The sequence below is a fragment of the Zosterops lateralis genome, assembly GCF_965231275.1.
Source record: "Zosterops lateralis genome assembly, chromosome: 6".
NCBI classification, from domain to species: Eukaryota; Metazoa; Chordata; class Aves; order Passeriformes; family Zosteropidae; genus Zosterops; species Zosterops lateralis.
In genome coordinates this window covers 47,742,003-47,758,609 of record NC_139761.1, presented here as the reverse complement: position 1 = coordinate 47,758,609, position 16,607 = coordinate 47,742,003, and the positions used below count along the sequence as shown (strand labels likewise).

Genomic DNA, 16,607 nt, shown 5'->3' with positions numbered 1-16,607 from the left:
TAATAGAAAAAAAGAAAATCTCAGCTGCTACACAGGTTGGAGTTAATGATGATGGAGTGCTTTATTATTTGAAATGCATCCATAAGAAATAACTAAATAATTCCCTAACCCAGAAAGGATAATGGAAACTCTTAGCACCCAAGCATATTAGAAAAGAAAAAAGCCTGCGATGTTGAGGCAAAATAAAGCATTAAAAAAGCTACACAGAGAAAACATCTAGATCTGGTTTTGTTGCTCCATTGTTCTTGTCTAAGCCTTGAGGAAATTTATTACTTCCTCCTCCTGTTTGTACCACTAAGAAATCTTCCAGAATACAAGTCTCCTCAATCCCCTGCCTACAAACAAATGTACACTTGAGTGAATCAGGTGAAAATGCAAATTACCTGTGTTGGGGGACAGGGAAGACTCCACCCAAACGTTTTATTTTTCTTTAATATACGTCCTTCTAAAATGGCTCTAAAAATTATGTTTGTGCTTCTCTGCTAATTATAATATCTATAGGAAGAAGGCCTGTAAATTGGCAGCAAGCATTTCTGCAGGTTTGGTACCTCAGAAATACAAGTATGCCAAGAATTTTCATTTGCGGTTTCACTGCATAAATCAATCCTCAGATTTCTAGAGGAGAAAAAATGTTTCATTCCTCTGCTAGAGGATATACTGCCACACATCTACTATGGCAAGCAATAAACATTTTTCAGGATTTTGAATTAAATGACAGAAGATTTATTTTTAAAGGCGTTAGAAGAAAAATCTGCTGCAACTTTCTTTTTTTTTTTTTTAGAATAATCTGAGAACCTGAAGATAACATTTTAGCATAAAGACAAGTGGAACATCTTCTTCCAAAAGGGAAAACACCAAACACCTCCCCCACACACCCCTACAGGCCAATTTCAGCTTTTTGTTTTTTTAAATATACAACAAAGCAATAATAATGCTCAAATAGAGCCTTTCTTCCAGTGTGGAACATAATTTGACCTTTAGAGAAAGTGACGCTGAAATGGAGAGATTTGTTATTTCTTATAACTAGTATTTAAAATTTGCACTTTACAACTATTCCACTGGAAAATGGTGGAGGGAGTACGATAACCTCCACCAGGCAAGTACTCCCACATACTGTCTCCATGTAAAAATCTCGAGGCTATCAGCCACCAGCTGCCCAGAGATATTACCTAAAATCTCAAGCTCTGTGTCACAGCCAAGTGAACTTGTCTTAAGGTCAGCACGAAGATTTACAAGCACTCAGAACAGGATACACCAACGTCAAGGTGAAAAGTGTTTGACGTAAATATCTGAGATATTTGAGCCCTATCAGCTCCTCCCACCTGAACTGCCTTTCTCTTGTCTAAGTCAACCAACTTTTTTTTTAGTTCAGCAGCCTGGACTTACTGTGAGATGTGAGTTATTGGGGTCAGCAGAGTCTCACCCTCCAGGTCAAGCTCATCGGCAAAGCTGCTGGTCCTGATGAAAGGTCCTGTGTTCACATCTAGAAATGCTGGGCTCTTTTTTACTGTAGAAAAAACATGCAGATAATAGTTCAAGCAATGGCATTTGACTGCCACTCATTTGGGCCTCTGAAATACTGCACATTTTAAAAGAATATTGAAAACAAAAGTTGCTACCAAAATTGCACATACTGCAAAGTTCACAAAAGGCAAAATTTTAACTTCTCCTCTGCCCAAAGCATTTGAACTTCGGGTGAAGATTAAAACCAATGTTTTATTCCTTTTTTTTTTTTTTTCCTTTTGTTCATATTCCTGATACACTAGAATGTTGAGAATCTATATGATGGAGGGCTTCACGTATTATTAATAGACAACTTTCTGGTTTCCTCCCACACTAAGGCATGAGGTCACCTCATCTTCGGGCTCAGAATCAGGACAAGTGGCAAGATCTCCAGTTCATCCCAGACAAGGTTCTTACTGGGAGGGTTGATTCACAAAACTTCAGATTTACTTGCAGATCATCACTTTCTTGGATCCAAGAAATCAGGGAGAATGTTACAGCTTTCATTTTTAAACTCAGGGTCTGAAATCCTGTCACATATTAATATTAAGAACACCAAGTGCTTTTTCCAACATGGCCCTAACATTTTTTAGAGAAGCCACAACATTTGCATATAAATAAAACCACTGGTGTGGTTTACATGACTGTAAATGAATTTACAGAAAATAAAACTTGGTAACATTCCATATGAATCATAGGTAATCGTGACAAGTCCACAGAAACCTTTGTCCAGCTGGCTGGAATATTTAGTAAAACAATTATAATGTAGTAATTTATGAAAACTCTACTATATTAAATGAAATATTTTATAATATAGCAGTAAATAATGCCCTGCCAAAAAACTACACAAAATCTAAAGTGATACAACAGAAATAGATAAAATAAATGTAGCTGATATTTTCTGAGAATAGAAGTGGGAATATCAGGAAATGATTATTTGCTTTTAATGCAACAATTTTACTCAGGTTATTAGGCATTTTAATATGACAGAAATGGATTTGAACTAAAAAAAAAAAAAAAAAAAAAAAACAACAAAACAAAACAAACAAAAAAAAAACCAAAAAAACTGAACAGAAAGTATTATTTCATCATTAAGCATACGGCTGTCCAAAACTATGAAAGGAAAGTCTGTGTAGTCCAGAAGCTGTAATAGGAAAGGATGACCTCTGAAATCACAGTTTAAAATAAATTAATTAATTAATTAATCAAGACAACTGCTAGGAGATATATATTACAAGCAGGAACCACTTGTAGCACTTAAAAATTAAAATCTTGTAGTAAGTTCTAGCAAGCATTAATTTCTATTTTTAGTACCATACTAATATTATAGTAGCATACTATTTAATCTCTTTGCTGTAGCCATCATTCAAAAAAAACAGGCTGTGAAACCAGTAAAATAATTCCAGATAAAGATGTACAGTGAAATTTCTTTCAAACAGACTTCTTCAGGCTTTCACTAAATTAATTTTCACTGTTTTCATAAATGAAAGACATAAATGAAACTTTTCCAGTTTCTAGCAAATAAGGACTCACAAATGTTTTGGTTTTATTCTTGATGGTAAGTGATAAAAACTGCTTCACCTAAAGCCATGCCAAAGGTTTGCTGAACACTCACTAGACTGTGCTCATGGGAAACACAGCACACTCCATACACAAGTGGGACTGCAGGAACAGGAGTTCTTGGACCAGTCACAGCTATTGCTTTTCAGCTTTATGGGAGGGGAAAGAAGGACTGGCACAATGAAAAAACCAGAACTCAAGACTGGGCCTCAGCCTATTTGAAAGAATTCTTGTGTGAGCACACAGAGAGCAGGGGCTGATTAGTATGAGACAAACATGGTATCTCCGTCCCTCTGTTTTAAAAATTTCTGAGATCATCATAAATAAGAAAAGAGAGTTTCTCTGCCTCAAAGTGCCTTGAGACAAGGCTCAAGCAGAACACCATGGAGCTCGCTTTTTTACATATAAAAATAAATTCATAGCCATTAGACTTTGGACAAGTCTTTCTTAGAAAGTAGTGTTAAAAAATATTAAAAAAATCCCACAATTTCCAAATATGAAGGTTAAAGAGAACAAAAAAGATAATACTTTAGACACTAGTTTTCAGTGGATAATAATGGGTGAATTTAAACATTTGCAATTTACAACCTGAACAACCTCCAAACTCAAAATACTACTGAAACACTTCTCCTTAGAAACCAGCTCTATAATTTTTCATGCCACAGCAGAGAGCTCCAGACAGAGCATTGAAAAGATGCAGTAATTAACAAAGGTGATGAAACATGATGGAACAATGAAATGTTATGAGCTTTACCTGGAGAGGAGGGAGCGCTGGAAGACTGCTGGTCTGTGGAAAAGGATGGCCAGGAGCGCTGACAATCTGAGTCAGAGTGAACATGTACATGAAACAGAGACAGGAGAGGAAAAAAAAAGCAAAAACCACACACACACACACACAAAAAAAAAAAAAAAAAAAAAAAAAAAAAAGAAGACAGACAGCTGAGGAGATACAGACATACCTAAAATTTATTATGTTCTATCTGACACAAAATTAAAAATACTGTGGAAAACAGTGTATGAAACTGTACAACAGTGCATTACACGTTGGCAGAATGTTCAGTTGCCACTGTGGAGGAGTCATTGCTTCTCCCAGCCCATTTTCCATGGAACTGTCAACTGTTGCAAGAAATTCCTCCCTACAGGCCAGTCTCTGTTTGCCCCTTTCCTCCAGACTTCAGGGTTTCTCAAGTCTTTCCCTTAAGTGTCCAAGCTTCCATGGGTCAGACTCTTGCTCTGGTTCACACTGTTCACAAAGCAGCTCTCTGGTCAGATTTCAGTGCTGCCAGGTGAACAGGACAGTTTGGACACCCACATTTGAAGCTTCCAAACACATCCCATAAAAAGTTCTTGAGGCTGCCCACTTCAACCATGTAAACCAAGTGCCTGCCTCAAGCTGAATTTCTAGGGGAAATGTTTCAGGCAAGCAAGAGAAGTCAGTGATGAGATAAGAGTCTCAGCAAAACACAATCTTTACATTATGTTCAGTTGTTTTGAATAGCATTATGCTATTACTAACTATTTCATTCAGAACTGCCTGTGAATTCATTTGGACAGAATAATATTTTTTGGGAATGGTGCCTTTTATGCAATGAGAAAAACTCTTAAAATAAAAAAATCTATTGGAGTAAAAAAAAAAAAAAAAAAATCAGAAAAAACTCCCTCATTTTGCAAGTGTTCTCTCAGTGCTATATGCACATGTCCTGCTTCCAGCCAGGACAGGGTTAATTCTTGTTGCAGCCAGGATGGGCCATGGCTCCTTTGTTTTTTTGTTGAACTGATGATGCCAGGAGAAAAAAAAGGAGGTAGAAAAAACTGGAAATCTCTGGTTGCACAAAGATACTGGCAAGGAAGCCAGATGAGGGATCCAGGAGTGTGAAGACTGAAGTATAAATGAGCAGCCCAAAAATTTACTGAATGTGAGAAAACATCATATGGATATGTTACTAGAGCCTTTCTGAAGACCAAATTAAAGAATTAATGAATATCTTTTATCCTTGTACTTTCTAGTTTCTTCCTTCTGAGCTTTTGACTTGGCGGCTCTAGTTTTCTGTGTAGGTAATCTTTTTCACAGTAAGTAAAGCACAGTAAGTGTTGTTTTACTTACTCTTTGCTCTTTCTTTGAGCTGCTGTGAGAACAGTGCTAGGTAACTTCTCATGTCCACTGAGCTCTGGCTGCCTGCCTGGGACACAGAAACTGAACCTATAACGGCTGGTAAAGCTCCTCTGATATTTCCCCAAGATGAAGGAATTTCTTGTTCACATAAAACAGGTGATTTATTGGGTGGCTCTCACTGCCCTCCTGATCTTGTTCCACCATGCCCATCCCCAATAGAGATGGAATGGTAGAAACTGGAAAAATCAGCAATTGATTGGGGGAGTCAAGGAGATTCAGTTTGGTTTTGCTGTTTTAACACCTCAATTTTATCTGTGTCCTATGTGTGTGTTCAGGGGTGAAACTGAACCTTGCCAGTTCAGTCAATTTAATCAAAGCCTGAGCATCCTTGCACTCAGTCACTGGAAAGAAGCCTCTATTATCTGTAGTGGTTTCAGAGCAGAAAACTTACAGGTGGTTCATAGCACTCTCACTAAATCACAGAGGTCTTTTGCCCAGACCTAGCTCTAATCCTACTGTCTTTGGGGAACACTCAATTGTGAGAAAGTGCCTAAGCAAGCACATTAGAAACATCACAAGACTACATGGCTGCTTAAGTGATCACAGAATCCAGACAAACAGTAAAATAAATTATTTAATTTATGGGTCCCCATCTGTTCACAAATATCTGCAGCACATTTTTACAGGAACAGATGCATGTACTTCAGAATGCACAACACTGGGGGGTCAAATCTGAACGTTTTCTCCCATCCTAATATAGTTATTTAGAAATTAATTCCCATCATATGCTTACATAACTACTGGATAAATTATATTTTATTTATTAGAAAATTATCTTTTTACATTGGTTATATATACACGAGCAATTTTTCTCAAGTATAAAAAACCATTAGAGGTCATCTACTTATACAAATGAGAGCTCACTTTTCTCTTTGTAATGAGACTGGGTGCAGTCATGATTACAAGTGGGAGAATGTACATTTTCTGTCTGTCTAGGTGTCCTTGGCTGCAAAAGATTTCTTAGAAATTATATGGCACTAGACACACATGAAAAGCACTGCAAACATTACACTGTCATAAGCATGCCATAAATAGAATTATTTTCCTCAACTTACCAAGCAATTTTAACATTCCTGTTTGTCCTGTATACTTGTAACAGTTTATAGAGGAGAACACAGATAAAAAAGAGAAAAGATAAGTGTCAGAAGAAATTAGAGAAAAACTTTTTACTGAAAGCTGTAGAACTGATTTTTGAAACGGCAGTAGTAGGTTACCATCAAATTGTATTGTCCTTAATCAGCTCAGAAATTTAGTGGTAAAAGGTTGGACTTTACAACTCTAAGCATTTGTAAGGCTCTGTCATTTGACTGTCTTGAACAAAGGTGTCTGTACTGAAATTTTGTGACACACAATTATAGCTCAGAACTTGTCCACCTTTTAGCAGCTATGTAATTTCTACCACCAGATGCAATTTGCAATCATTCCTTAGAAAAGGCCAAGAAAGAATGGAAAAGCATGGATGATGCAGAACAACACGGCACAAGCATGCCTAAAAAGTACACAAAAAGCAAGACTTCCTGCTTGAATTAAAATATGTCCAGTGCCAGCCCACATTGGCGTCTTATTTTAAAGCCCATTAAATTTATTCATGTCAGCCAAATTTTTGAAGAGAAAAAACACAAGTACTCAAGGTATATAATCAATAAAACACACCTTAAAAATTAAACCTTGCCCTTTTTGCCAAAATTTGAGCAATACATTAAACACTTCCAATAAAAGTACATTTGTAAAAATGCCACATTGTAAATTCAGAGTTATTTTTGAAGTTCAGTATAGCAAAAGCAAATATAAATAAGCTATTATTCATAAGATGATTATCAGTGTTGTGTCTTCTTTGTCCTCATACTGTACCATTTTGTGCAGTGACATTTAATATAGATGGATCCACATTTATCTTAAGTACTTCTGCTTTCAAAACTTGATTCAGAGCCTACTGCACCGAGCAGATGGCATGAGCACATGATGGTTTCATGTGGCAGACGACGTTTGGTGCAGCCAAGGCACACCAATCCTTTTTGGTTCAGGTACAAGCACAATAGTAACACATCCTGGGTAAATTGCACACGGAAAAGCTGACAGCTAATCCCTGTAATTTCAATCAATTGCAGAATTGGGGAATGTGTGCACCAGCCTAAGAGTCACTAGCTCTTCCATGAGGCAGAAATGAGAAATTATTTCATTTGTCTGCAGTGGAGCATGCTCATTGAAGCAATGGTTAAATGTCACCCAGACAACCAGCAACCAAAGGCAAAAAAGCAAAGTATTCTCGCATTAGAAAGACAAGAGCTTGTTCTTTCCTTCTTTACTACAGATACTAAAAAGGACCTGTATGCAAATCTAATCACAGAACTCATCACAGTTACTGGCATTTTATAATGGAGCTTCTTACCAGAATTTTCAAATGGTTCAAAACTGAAATCAGGTTTCCTGTCCTCTGCCACGTGGTCATAAGTGATGTGTGGTATAGCCAACATCCTGTCTGGAGAAGAAGGGCCATTGTCCTTGTCTAACTTAAATTTCTTCTTTTTAACCTGCAAAACCCACATACATTAAATTACTCAAACCAAGTCATATGGAGTTGTCTCTTCAGTGACTTCTTCAATAATAATGCAGTCCCCAATGAGCTATAACCAATTAAAAGAGTGCCTGAAATACATTTTCATGATCCTACACTGTGTTTCTCATTATGCTGCCCCCTCATCCTGCCAAAACTGGCTAATCAGTAGATTTCTGCACATTGTCATTTCCAAATCCCTTGCCTGCAGTAAAAAAAAAAACAAAAACCTGCTAGTTATGCAGCAGCTTATATAAATCAAACTGTTCTAGAATATCTTTATCATTTTATGGATGCAATAAATCACACCTTCAGCACAAAGTCAATGGATATATTGCTACTGAACTCAGATGAACCTTAGAGATACAAGAGAAGGTTTTTTTCACAACATCCTCTTCTTCTAGCTAGAGACTGCAGTGCAATACTCCTACAATACTGAGGATGGTGTACTACATAATCTAAAAGTTTCTGAGAAAGAGTTTTTGTTGCTGTATTTAAAATGAAAAAATTCTGAACCTATGGAATCTGTTGATATGACAATATTACTGTACGTAGGCACAAGAAGTCTCTACCATGAAAACTCCGAAAATCACAAAATCAATAGCTGAGAGAAACAGAAGTTTTGTTGGGTTTTGTTTGTTTGTTTTAATCAATTAAAAAATACTATTTTGGAAATGGTGATTTTCTTTTCTTTTTCACCTTTCCCTCTAGCTTTCCAAACAGTAATGGTAAGTAACTGACTGAGTTAGGTCATTATTAGTCTTTTCCAAACTCTTAGATCCACCAAAGAAGTCAAGCTTAGAGAAACTCAGCAAACCAACTTTTAGTTTATAATGTTTATATACTGAAACAATCAAAACGGAAATGTAAATCAAAATTTAAAACCAAGTAATAATCTGTAAAACAAGCAGTACAAATATCCCCTAGAGAGTACAAAAACTAAATCTAATTTAAAATGTTTAAATTACTATAATGAAAAACATTAATTATTAATACCATCACCGATTTCTTTGGTTTTGGACTGGGTGACAGCAAATGGTAATTCCTGGCAGGTTTTCGAATGTAGATTTTCCATGTGGAGGAGTCTGGGTTTTCTGCAGCGTAGCATCTCCATGCAGTCTGGAACAAATGTTTTAAGCAACAGAATAATTAATCAATCAGATTAGTGGCTCGCTGTACAACAAACACAGTAACTTCCAAGTAGCATGTCAGTCATTCTTTATTTAATGATATTCTTGAATTTGCCCTCTGGAAACAAACTCAGCGTGGTTTAGAAGCCTTACTTAGTAAATAGAAACCACATAGTTAGAACTGGGGAAACCACACAGAAAGATCAGTGTTTTCAAGTGCAATTTTTATTCCCTGTAGCAACAAACAAATAATGAGAGAGAACTCTAGACAGGACTCAAAAAAAAAGGTCGAGATTCCATGTAGTGCCTCAATTTAGGCATTTTGCCTATTGCATCCTGTGTTACAGGCCCCTACTCAGAAAAAGACAAAAATTGCTCTTTCATGCCTCACAGAATTACTAGCAGAAAAAAAAAATGGAATTATGATGTGGTCAGTAGCGCTATATTCATATGAAGAAATGAAACTGAGGGCACAACAGAAGAGTACAAGTGGTTAACCAGGAGCCAAAACCCAAACCTCGTCCTCCCTCTTACCAACCACCAATGATTAAAGTCCCATGTTCTAAGGCAAAATGGAGGAAAAGCAGGGCTAGGAAACAAGACCAACAAGGAAACACTACTGCATTCTCTCTTAACTGTGTAAATATCAGAAATAATTAAAAATGAGTCTCCAAATTATAAAAGCAGACCCTCACTTACTACATGAAGAAAGGACACACTTATACACAAACAATCTAGAGCAGGGAAGGCCAGAAAACCCTAGATGAAAGAAACAAAGCAAGGCAGAATGAGAGAGGAAAACAGAGAGCAGTTGGAAAGTAAAGGACAAGAAAATCACCATCTAAATCCCTCCATGATTAACAGAACAGTGGAAGAAACAAATTACCTCTAGAAGAAACCAAGAAGGAATATGAGGAAAGAAAATTACTCATCTGGGCTGTTCTCTTGTCTTGTATCTATTTTGTAAACATCTTGGTTTAAGAACAATTTTTCCATAAATCATTTGTAGAGCGCTTACTGAATTGGGCTTTCAGAAGTCTGAGACTACTAGTAAATCATAAATACAACTATTAAGAACAGGAACTCAGCAACTCCTCTACTCTATCCTTAACATTGTCTATCCTACATATCCTACATATCCTTAACATGTCTATCCTCTACTCCTCCTTAACATTTCTGATGGAGCCAAGTACAACATTCCTAACATAGAGTCTCAGGCTTCCCAATAATTTGGAGTTCATTTCCCAAAAGAATCACTGGCAACATGAAAAAAATCCATTCTTACAAAACCATACCATATGAGACTCAAGATTTTAGCTGATCTCTGGCTATAACCAGGGTCTTTTTCACATTAACTATGGGACTGTTTAATTTCAAGCATAAACTTTACAGTTAGCTACTGTTTCCATAAAGATCCTGCCCTGGAAACACACATTCACTCATGAAGCTAGAGAAATAAGTCATATGAGAATGAAAAAATGATATGGTGTGCATTGAGTTTCCTTTTAAATTTGATCCCTGGGCTTCTAAAGCTATGTGCAGGTACTGAGCAGAGGGAGAAAAAGCTAGAAAAACCTACAATGAAACGATGTTAATACTTCTCCAGGGTGCAATGCTGGCTCCAATGAAGTAAAGGATAAAATCTCCTTAATCATACTGACACTGAACAGTTATTGCATTTATAACAGGGGGATCAATATTTTCCTGCCTGTCGAGTTATCCTACATGAAAAGACTGATTTCACAGAATCCTGGTGGTTCCCAGCCACCTATTCTAAAGCTGAAAAGTCCAAACAAAATTTTCCTATTTAAGATTCTGACTTATTTCTCCTAAATTTGAGATTTCTAAGAATTTAGTTGTCCCAATTGAAGCATTTTTGACATTTGTCTTTACAAGACTGTAAAGACAATGTCTTTACATTGTCAGCAATGTATTTTTTGAAAGCACAATTCCACATGAAGCCTCCGCTTTTTTTTTTCATTACTACAAGCATAACATTTCATAACATTTTCCCCAGGTAAATTGTTTAATAACTACAGGATAACTTTCAGTTTTAATTTAAGCTGCTGAATTAAACAGTTTACACTGATTTGGGAGTGTACTTTTCTACTCATTAGTTTATATTAAAGATTGAATTTCCAAAACTTGCATCTGTGACTCCTGTACAGTTTTTAATGGGAATCAGGGAGGGAAAACTGCCAAGAGCTTGGGAAAAAACAACAACAACAACAACAACCACCACCAAAACAACAACAACAAAAAAAAATCCCCAACACCAAAACCACCCAAAAAACACCCACCCCACCCCCTCCTCCCGCCCACCCCCAAAAAACCCAACAAAAACCAAACCAACCAACCAACCAAACTATTTTAAATGGAAAGAAATTACAGTATGCAATATGCAAGAACTCAGTACCTGTATGAGTGAGGCAGCAGCTGGAATCTGACGGTTGAAATGCTTCTGTCTTTGTTTCTGTTGTACCTTTAGGGCAAAGCCTGAACCAAGAATTCCCTGTGGAAAGAAAACAAACCTTTTTTTTTTTTTTTTTTTTTTTTTTTTTTTTTTTTTTTTGTAAGAGTGGAGGGAAAGAACCACACATAAAATTGCCAAATTATGTTAATAAACTTTTATTCAGCACCATAAAACCCAACTAACTATTTAGGGGAAATGACTTAATACAGTGAAACTTTTAGTCTCAATTATTATTATTATTATTACTTGCTGAAGCAAACTGAATGCTATCATGCCCTGATGTAAAGCCTGCTAGACTCAGACCTAAAAAAAGGAAACAGAAATTATATTTCATACCCTCTAAAACTCTCACAAAGGCTTGCGTAGGGAAATGACAGAATAGAGGGGGGAAAAAACCAACCTGATGGGCTTAAATATATTTTTATGAGAAATAAAGCTTTGGCAGGGTGTGATGTAAGCCACTAGACCTTTTAACTGTAGTATGGTAATTTCTGTTTCCATGTGTTAATCCATGGTGGGAGTGAGGAAAGAAGATGAAGAAGAGAAAAAGACATTTCAAAATTGTCAACTCAGTTGAACACAAAGCATCTAATTCACTCTCAGGACAAGGGACATGGACTAATGGCACTGGATGGTGTGAAACTGGAACTAGACTCCAAATGTAGTAGAGATATGAAGTCCGAATTTAAGTAAAGAGCAAGCCATTTATGTGGTCATTTGCACAGGTATAGGTATATTCAACACAAGTTTTAGTAACAGATGAAAATGAAATCTTTTATAAATCTGCTTACATGATTACATGTACTCAAGGAAAGCACAATTGTTTTTCTACATATACTAGAAGGCATCAGAGCAGCCAGGGATCTTGGCTCAACCTCTAAGAACTCTATTAATCATTAAATATTTTGAAAGGAACACAAAATGCCCTTCCTATTATGTTCATTTAGTAAAGATCAAAGAGATGATGATGCTCAAACACCACATATTTGGGAAATGAGGGATCATTGCCTGATCCAGAACCCACACCAGCTGGATTTAGCCACTAGAAACACTTTTGACTGTGATCTCAGCCAGATCCTCTCACTTAAAACACTAACAAGAAAGTTTGATATAACTTAAAACCCCGAATTCCCCCTTGGGCCAACTCACAGGAACAATTTCATTTAGTAAGGAAAATCCCACTAATAGAGGGGGGATTGGTGTTGTTCTACTTCAACAAAGATTAGGGAACTCTGACAGGTAAACATAAAATATGGCTGTGAAGGCACAGCTGCTACACAATCATTTATAAAACATTTTTGTGGCATTTTAGACTGATTTTAGAAAACCAACCAACCAAAACAAAATCCAAACAAAACAAACACCCCACTACCAACACTCTCCCGTCAAAAGAGTAGGTGTTGGCATTTTCCATACCGATCATTTCACTTATCTGATTTCTCTTCTAAAATAAAAGTGGAAGAGATTAGAATGAGGAGGTGGGGAAAGATATGCTTGCTTTAAAGGCAAACTGATGCTGGAGAATTTATCTAATTTTCCTCCTCTGTAAAAGGTTATGTACTTTTAAAGTAGGCAAATAATTTTAGAAGGTCATTTGAGTTTTAGTAGCTACTATTTAATGCTGTGAAGAACTTCTGTGATGGTACTGGCATAAAAGTATTCTTATCTATTCCATACCATCCCTACCACTTCTTCATTAGAACTACACAAACATCTGCTAACAAAATGGCTTGTGTCCCTGAACTGAAAAAATAAACATGTAAACCGAACGCTTCAGGTGGCACAAACATTTTAACAGCAGAATTCAGGAGTATTGTCAAATTTCTGGAAAACATACCCTTAACTACACTGGCACTGAATATCTGGGTTTTCAAACTGCAGTCCAAGTTTCGCTGATTTTGAATTTACCCTTGGTACTCAAGTGCCTTGTTTCTTCTTTGAAAGCACTCAGGAACTTGTTTTTAGTGCAAACAAAGTGCCATAACAGCTTTAAGAGGTCAGCTCTAGGTCACTTTTGAAAACAGGACTTTGGCCATGGACAGCTATTAATTTTGTGAAGAACTGCATCAGTGTCCCTAGCTGTTGATTGCTGTCTTTCTGCAGTGACATCTTTTTGGAAGCTTTTTTAGAAGAATGATGTACATGAGAATTCTCCAGTTCACCTTGGACCTAATCAGTCGAGTAAACTATGAGTGAATGTCTTAAAAAAACCAAAACACTGTTAAGTCATCATAAGAAGTAATTAGAAATAATTTCCTTTACACTTCTGAGATAGGCGGGGAAAATTACTTGGAATTAAACATCTCTCTCAAATACAAATCCTTCTCAAATCTAGTGTTGCATACAAAACCCACTGCATATTTATTTAGCTACTTCTAGAAGCTCTTTTGTTTCTACAAGCGACATAAATTTCAGCTACAATACTGAAGCTTAATACAAAGCCTACACAACACCAGGTTAAATGAAAGGCAAAAGAATCAATAACAAAATTTCCCTCTGATAACTAATGAATCAACATCGAATTGTCGCAAAAGTACAAGATAACCTACCGCAGGCAGTGCAAAAAATGAGATTGCAAACACTGAAAAACAAGATGCAATTGTCTTTCCTATCCAGGTCTGGGGCACTTTATCTCCATAGCCAATAGTTGTAACAGTCACCTGCAAAAAGAAATAAAGAGGGCATTACAGCAAGTATTAACGCGGCACTTTGGGCTTGTTTCTTGCTATTCTTTTTTTATTTATTTCAAAGAAGCATTAGTTGAATTCCTAATTCTCCCACTGTTAGCCTGTGACACTAATGAAGGTTCTCTTCCTTCCAGGTTTGCTTCCCCATGGAATAATGAATGGAAAAACAATTCAGGAAACTGAATCAAAACAAAATGCCCATTTAAAATCTTGCAAAAATAAAACCAGTCTTCATGGCTGAGGCAACTGTACAGCATATGAAGTCACTGGGATAGGGGTTGCCTTCTCATGTCACACACTTTCCTTGGGGAAAGGCTGCCAACAGTTCTGGACTGGTGATTTGGTTTATGGGCAGGAGATGTTTGCTGAGAATGTTGCAGGGCTGTTGCATGGAAAGAGCACACACACACACTGTAACCAGGCACTGTGACTGCAGTCAGGCATGAAGCCTCCTAGAGATAACATCGGTATAAATAGAAAGAGAAGCTGAAAATTTTCCATGCAGTAAAGACCCTGAAAACAGTCTAATGAATCACCAATTTGTATAAAACACTAAGAGCAGGAACAGATAATTTAAAGCATACATGCAGGAAACATCTGTTGAGTTTGCCTTTCTGAACACTGAAGTAAAGATTACCACCACAGTGATGTAGCATAACAAGGCTTAATAAGCCATTATTTGCATGAGCTCAAGGAAAGAACGCATTTGTTTGAAGCAGAAGGATACATTTGGCATCTGAGAGCAATTTAAATTCACCTATGTCACCAGCTATTTCTGAATTTGTAAATTAGAGAGATTTTTATCTGCGAGTTCGAGGAAGGCTAACCAGAGGAAATCAGAGCATGGGAAACCACGTGGAGCCCTCGAGCAGCTGAGGCACAGCTCAGCTCTTGGCTGGTCAGAGTTTCTTCTGACACTGTGGGCTGCAGCTGCCCAGGACACAGATGTTGGTCCCACAGTCACACACACAGGCCACCCCCACCTTGTCCTGAACTTGGCCAACCTCTAAGCAAAGTCATGGTGTGCCAGGCAAACACAACATAAGGGGACACTTGAGGTGGTGATGTTTGTTGTGAGTTTCTTGCTGGCTGCTGATACTCAAAGCAACTATTAGTTTTTAATTTTTAACGCAAGTTTTTAAAACGTAGCCTTTTCCCAAAAACTGTTTCCCACCCCACAGAAGCATTGTAAGGGTTAGTTAACTACCCAAACACCTTTGCCTGTGTTCCTGAAATTGTTAATAAAATGCCACCTCAGTTCAGGACCTGGTGAGGGACAGAGCAGTGATGCTATCTCTCCTTACCTACATGGGAGGGTGGCTTGAAAAAAAATCCTAAATTGCAATTTCACTTTCAAAAATATGGAATAAAAAAGGAAATGCAATTATGGGAAAGTTATGGCCTCCAATGCCTTCTTAAAAAGATTATTAGAGAAAATAACAGTTTATGCTTCTGTTTGTGAAAAAAAATTATAAATCCTTGTAAGTGAAAACTGTTATCAACTATTTTGTGTTACAGTCTTAAAATTATGTTGAAATACACACATTAAGTAGAAATGTGAAAAGAAATAGGTGCTTCCGAGCTGACCAAAGTATAACTGAAGAAGAATTCACATACATCTAAGTATTTGCCTCCCCTTTCCCACCACATCCCTGCTCCTTCCTTCTGAACCAGTTTATATGAATCATCAGTAACAGAAAAAAAAGTATTCCCCTGTCATGGTTGTCTGGGAGGTTTGGTTTTTTTTAAAAAAAAACATTTTGGAAATTGGGTTGCAAATCAAAGTGTGCAGTTAACTTTTTCCTCTGCCCTATAACTCCAAACCATCTACATACAAATGCATTGTATTCTGAAATTACATTTTCTTTTTTTTCCCCAAAATATATGCTGTTGAAAGCTTGCATGCCAAGTTTCTGCCCTAAGTCATTCTTTACAGCTGGATTAAAACTCCCTAAAGAGCACAATACTAATTTTACAGTGGTAAAAGAGGATATTATAATGGAAATACTGACTCAACTTCTACTCTAGCATAGTAAACATGTTGTCATAATGAAATTAAATTGATACAAGAGCTCACACTGAATTCCATTGAAAAGCAGCCTGTAAAACAATTGCTTTAATTAGGAACAAAATCATATTCATCCATTGACTATTTTAGAATTTCGATCTGATGAAAATCATCACAGATTTAGGCATTAAGACTAATGTTGTTCTTATTAAATATTCATCAAAAGTCTGAAGGGGGGAATATGAAGCAAAAAGCCACCCAGAAAGAAGAAATAGTAATGTTCATCAGGACTAAGTAGGGAAAGAATTTTATTTTAGCTTGTATCAGGCTAAAGTGAGCCTGAAACTAATCAGGAAAAATAATTAGGAAACTAATCAGGTAAGTAAGGATGTTCTGTCTATGAAATCCCTGCTGTGTACCTGGGAAAATTTGGATAGTTAAACAGCTGCAAAATACATGAATGTCCAGATGTAACAATATCTACATCTGAACTTTGCAAGTAACAATTTTAAAAGGTTT

The 16,607-nt window shown here is 36.7% G+C and overlaps 1 protein-coding gene across 1 annotated transcript in view; it reads right to left on the bottom strand.

The window, feature by feature from the left end:
- Nucleotides 1-16,607, bottom strand: part of KCNQ1 (potassium voltage-gated channel subfamily Q member 1) — a gene marked incomplete at its 5' end in the record, with an annotated part of 329,667 nt that overhangs the window by 227,422 nt on the left and 85,638 nt on the right. Inside the window, 7 exons of the mRNA XM_083864290.1 lie at nt 1,387-1,507; nt 3,818-3,883; nt 6,292-6,318; nt 7,626-7,767; nt 8,787-8,909; nt 11,337-11,432; nt 13,943-14,053. Of these exons, the coding sequence (XP_083720416.1) occupies nt 1,387-1,507; nt 3,818-3,883; nt 6,292-6,318; nt 7,626-7,767; nt 8,787-8,909; nt 11,337-11,432; nt 13,943-14,053 (686 nt within the window). The remainder of the gene's footprint in view (nt 1-1,386; nt 1,508-3,817; nt 3,884-6,291; nt 6,319-7,625; nt 7,768-8,786; nt 8,910-11,336; nt 11,433-13,942; nt 14,054-16,607) is intronic.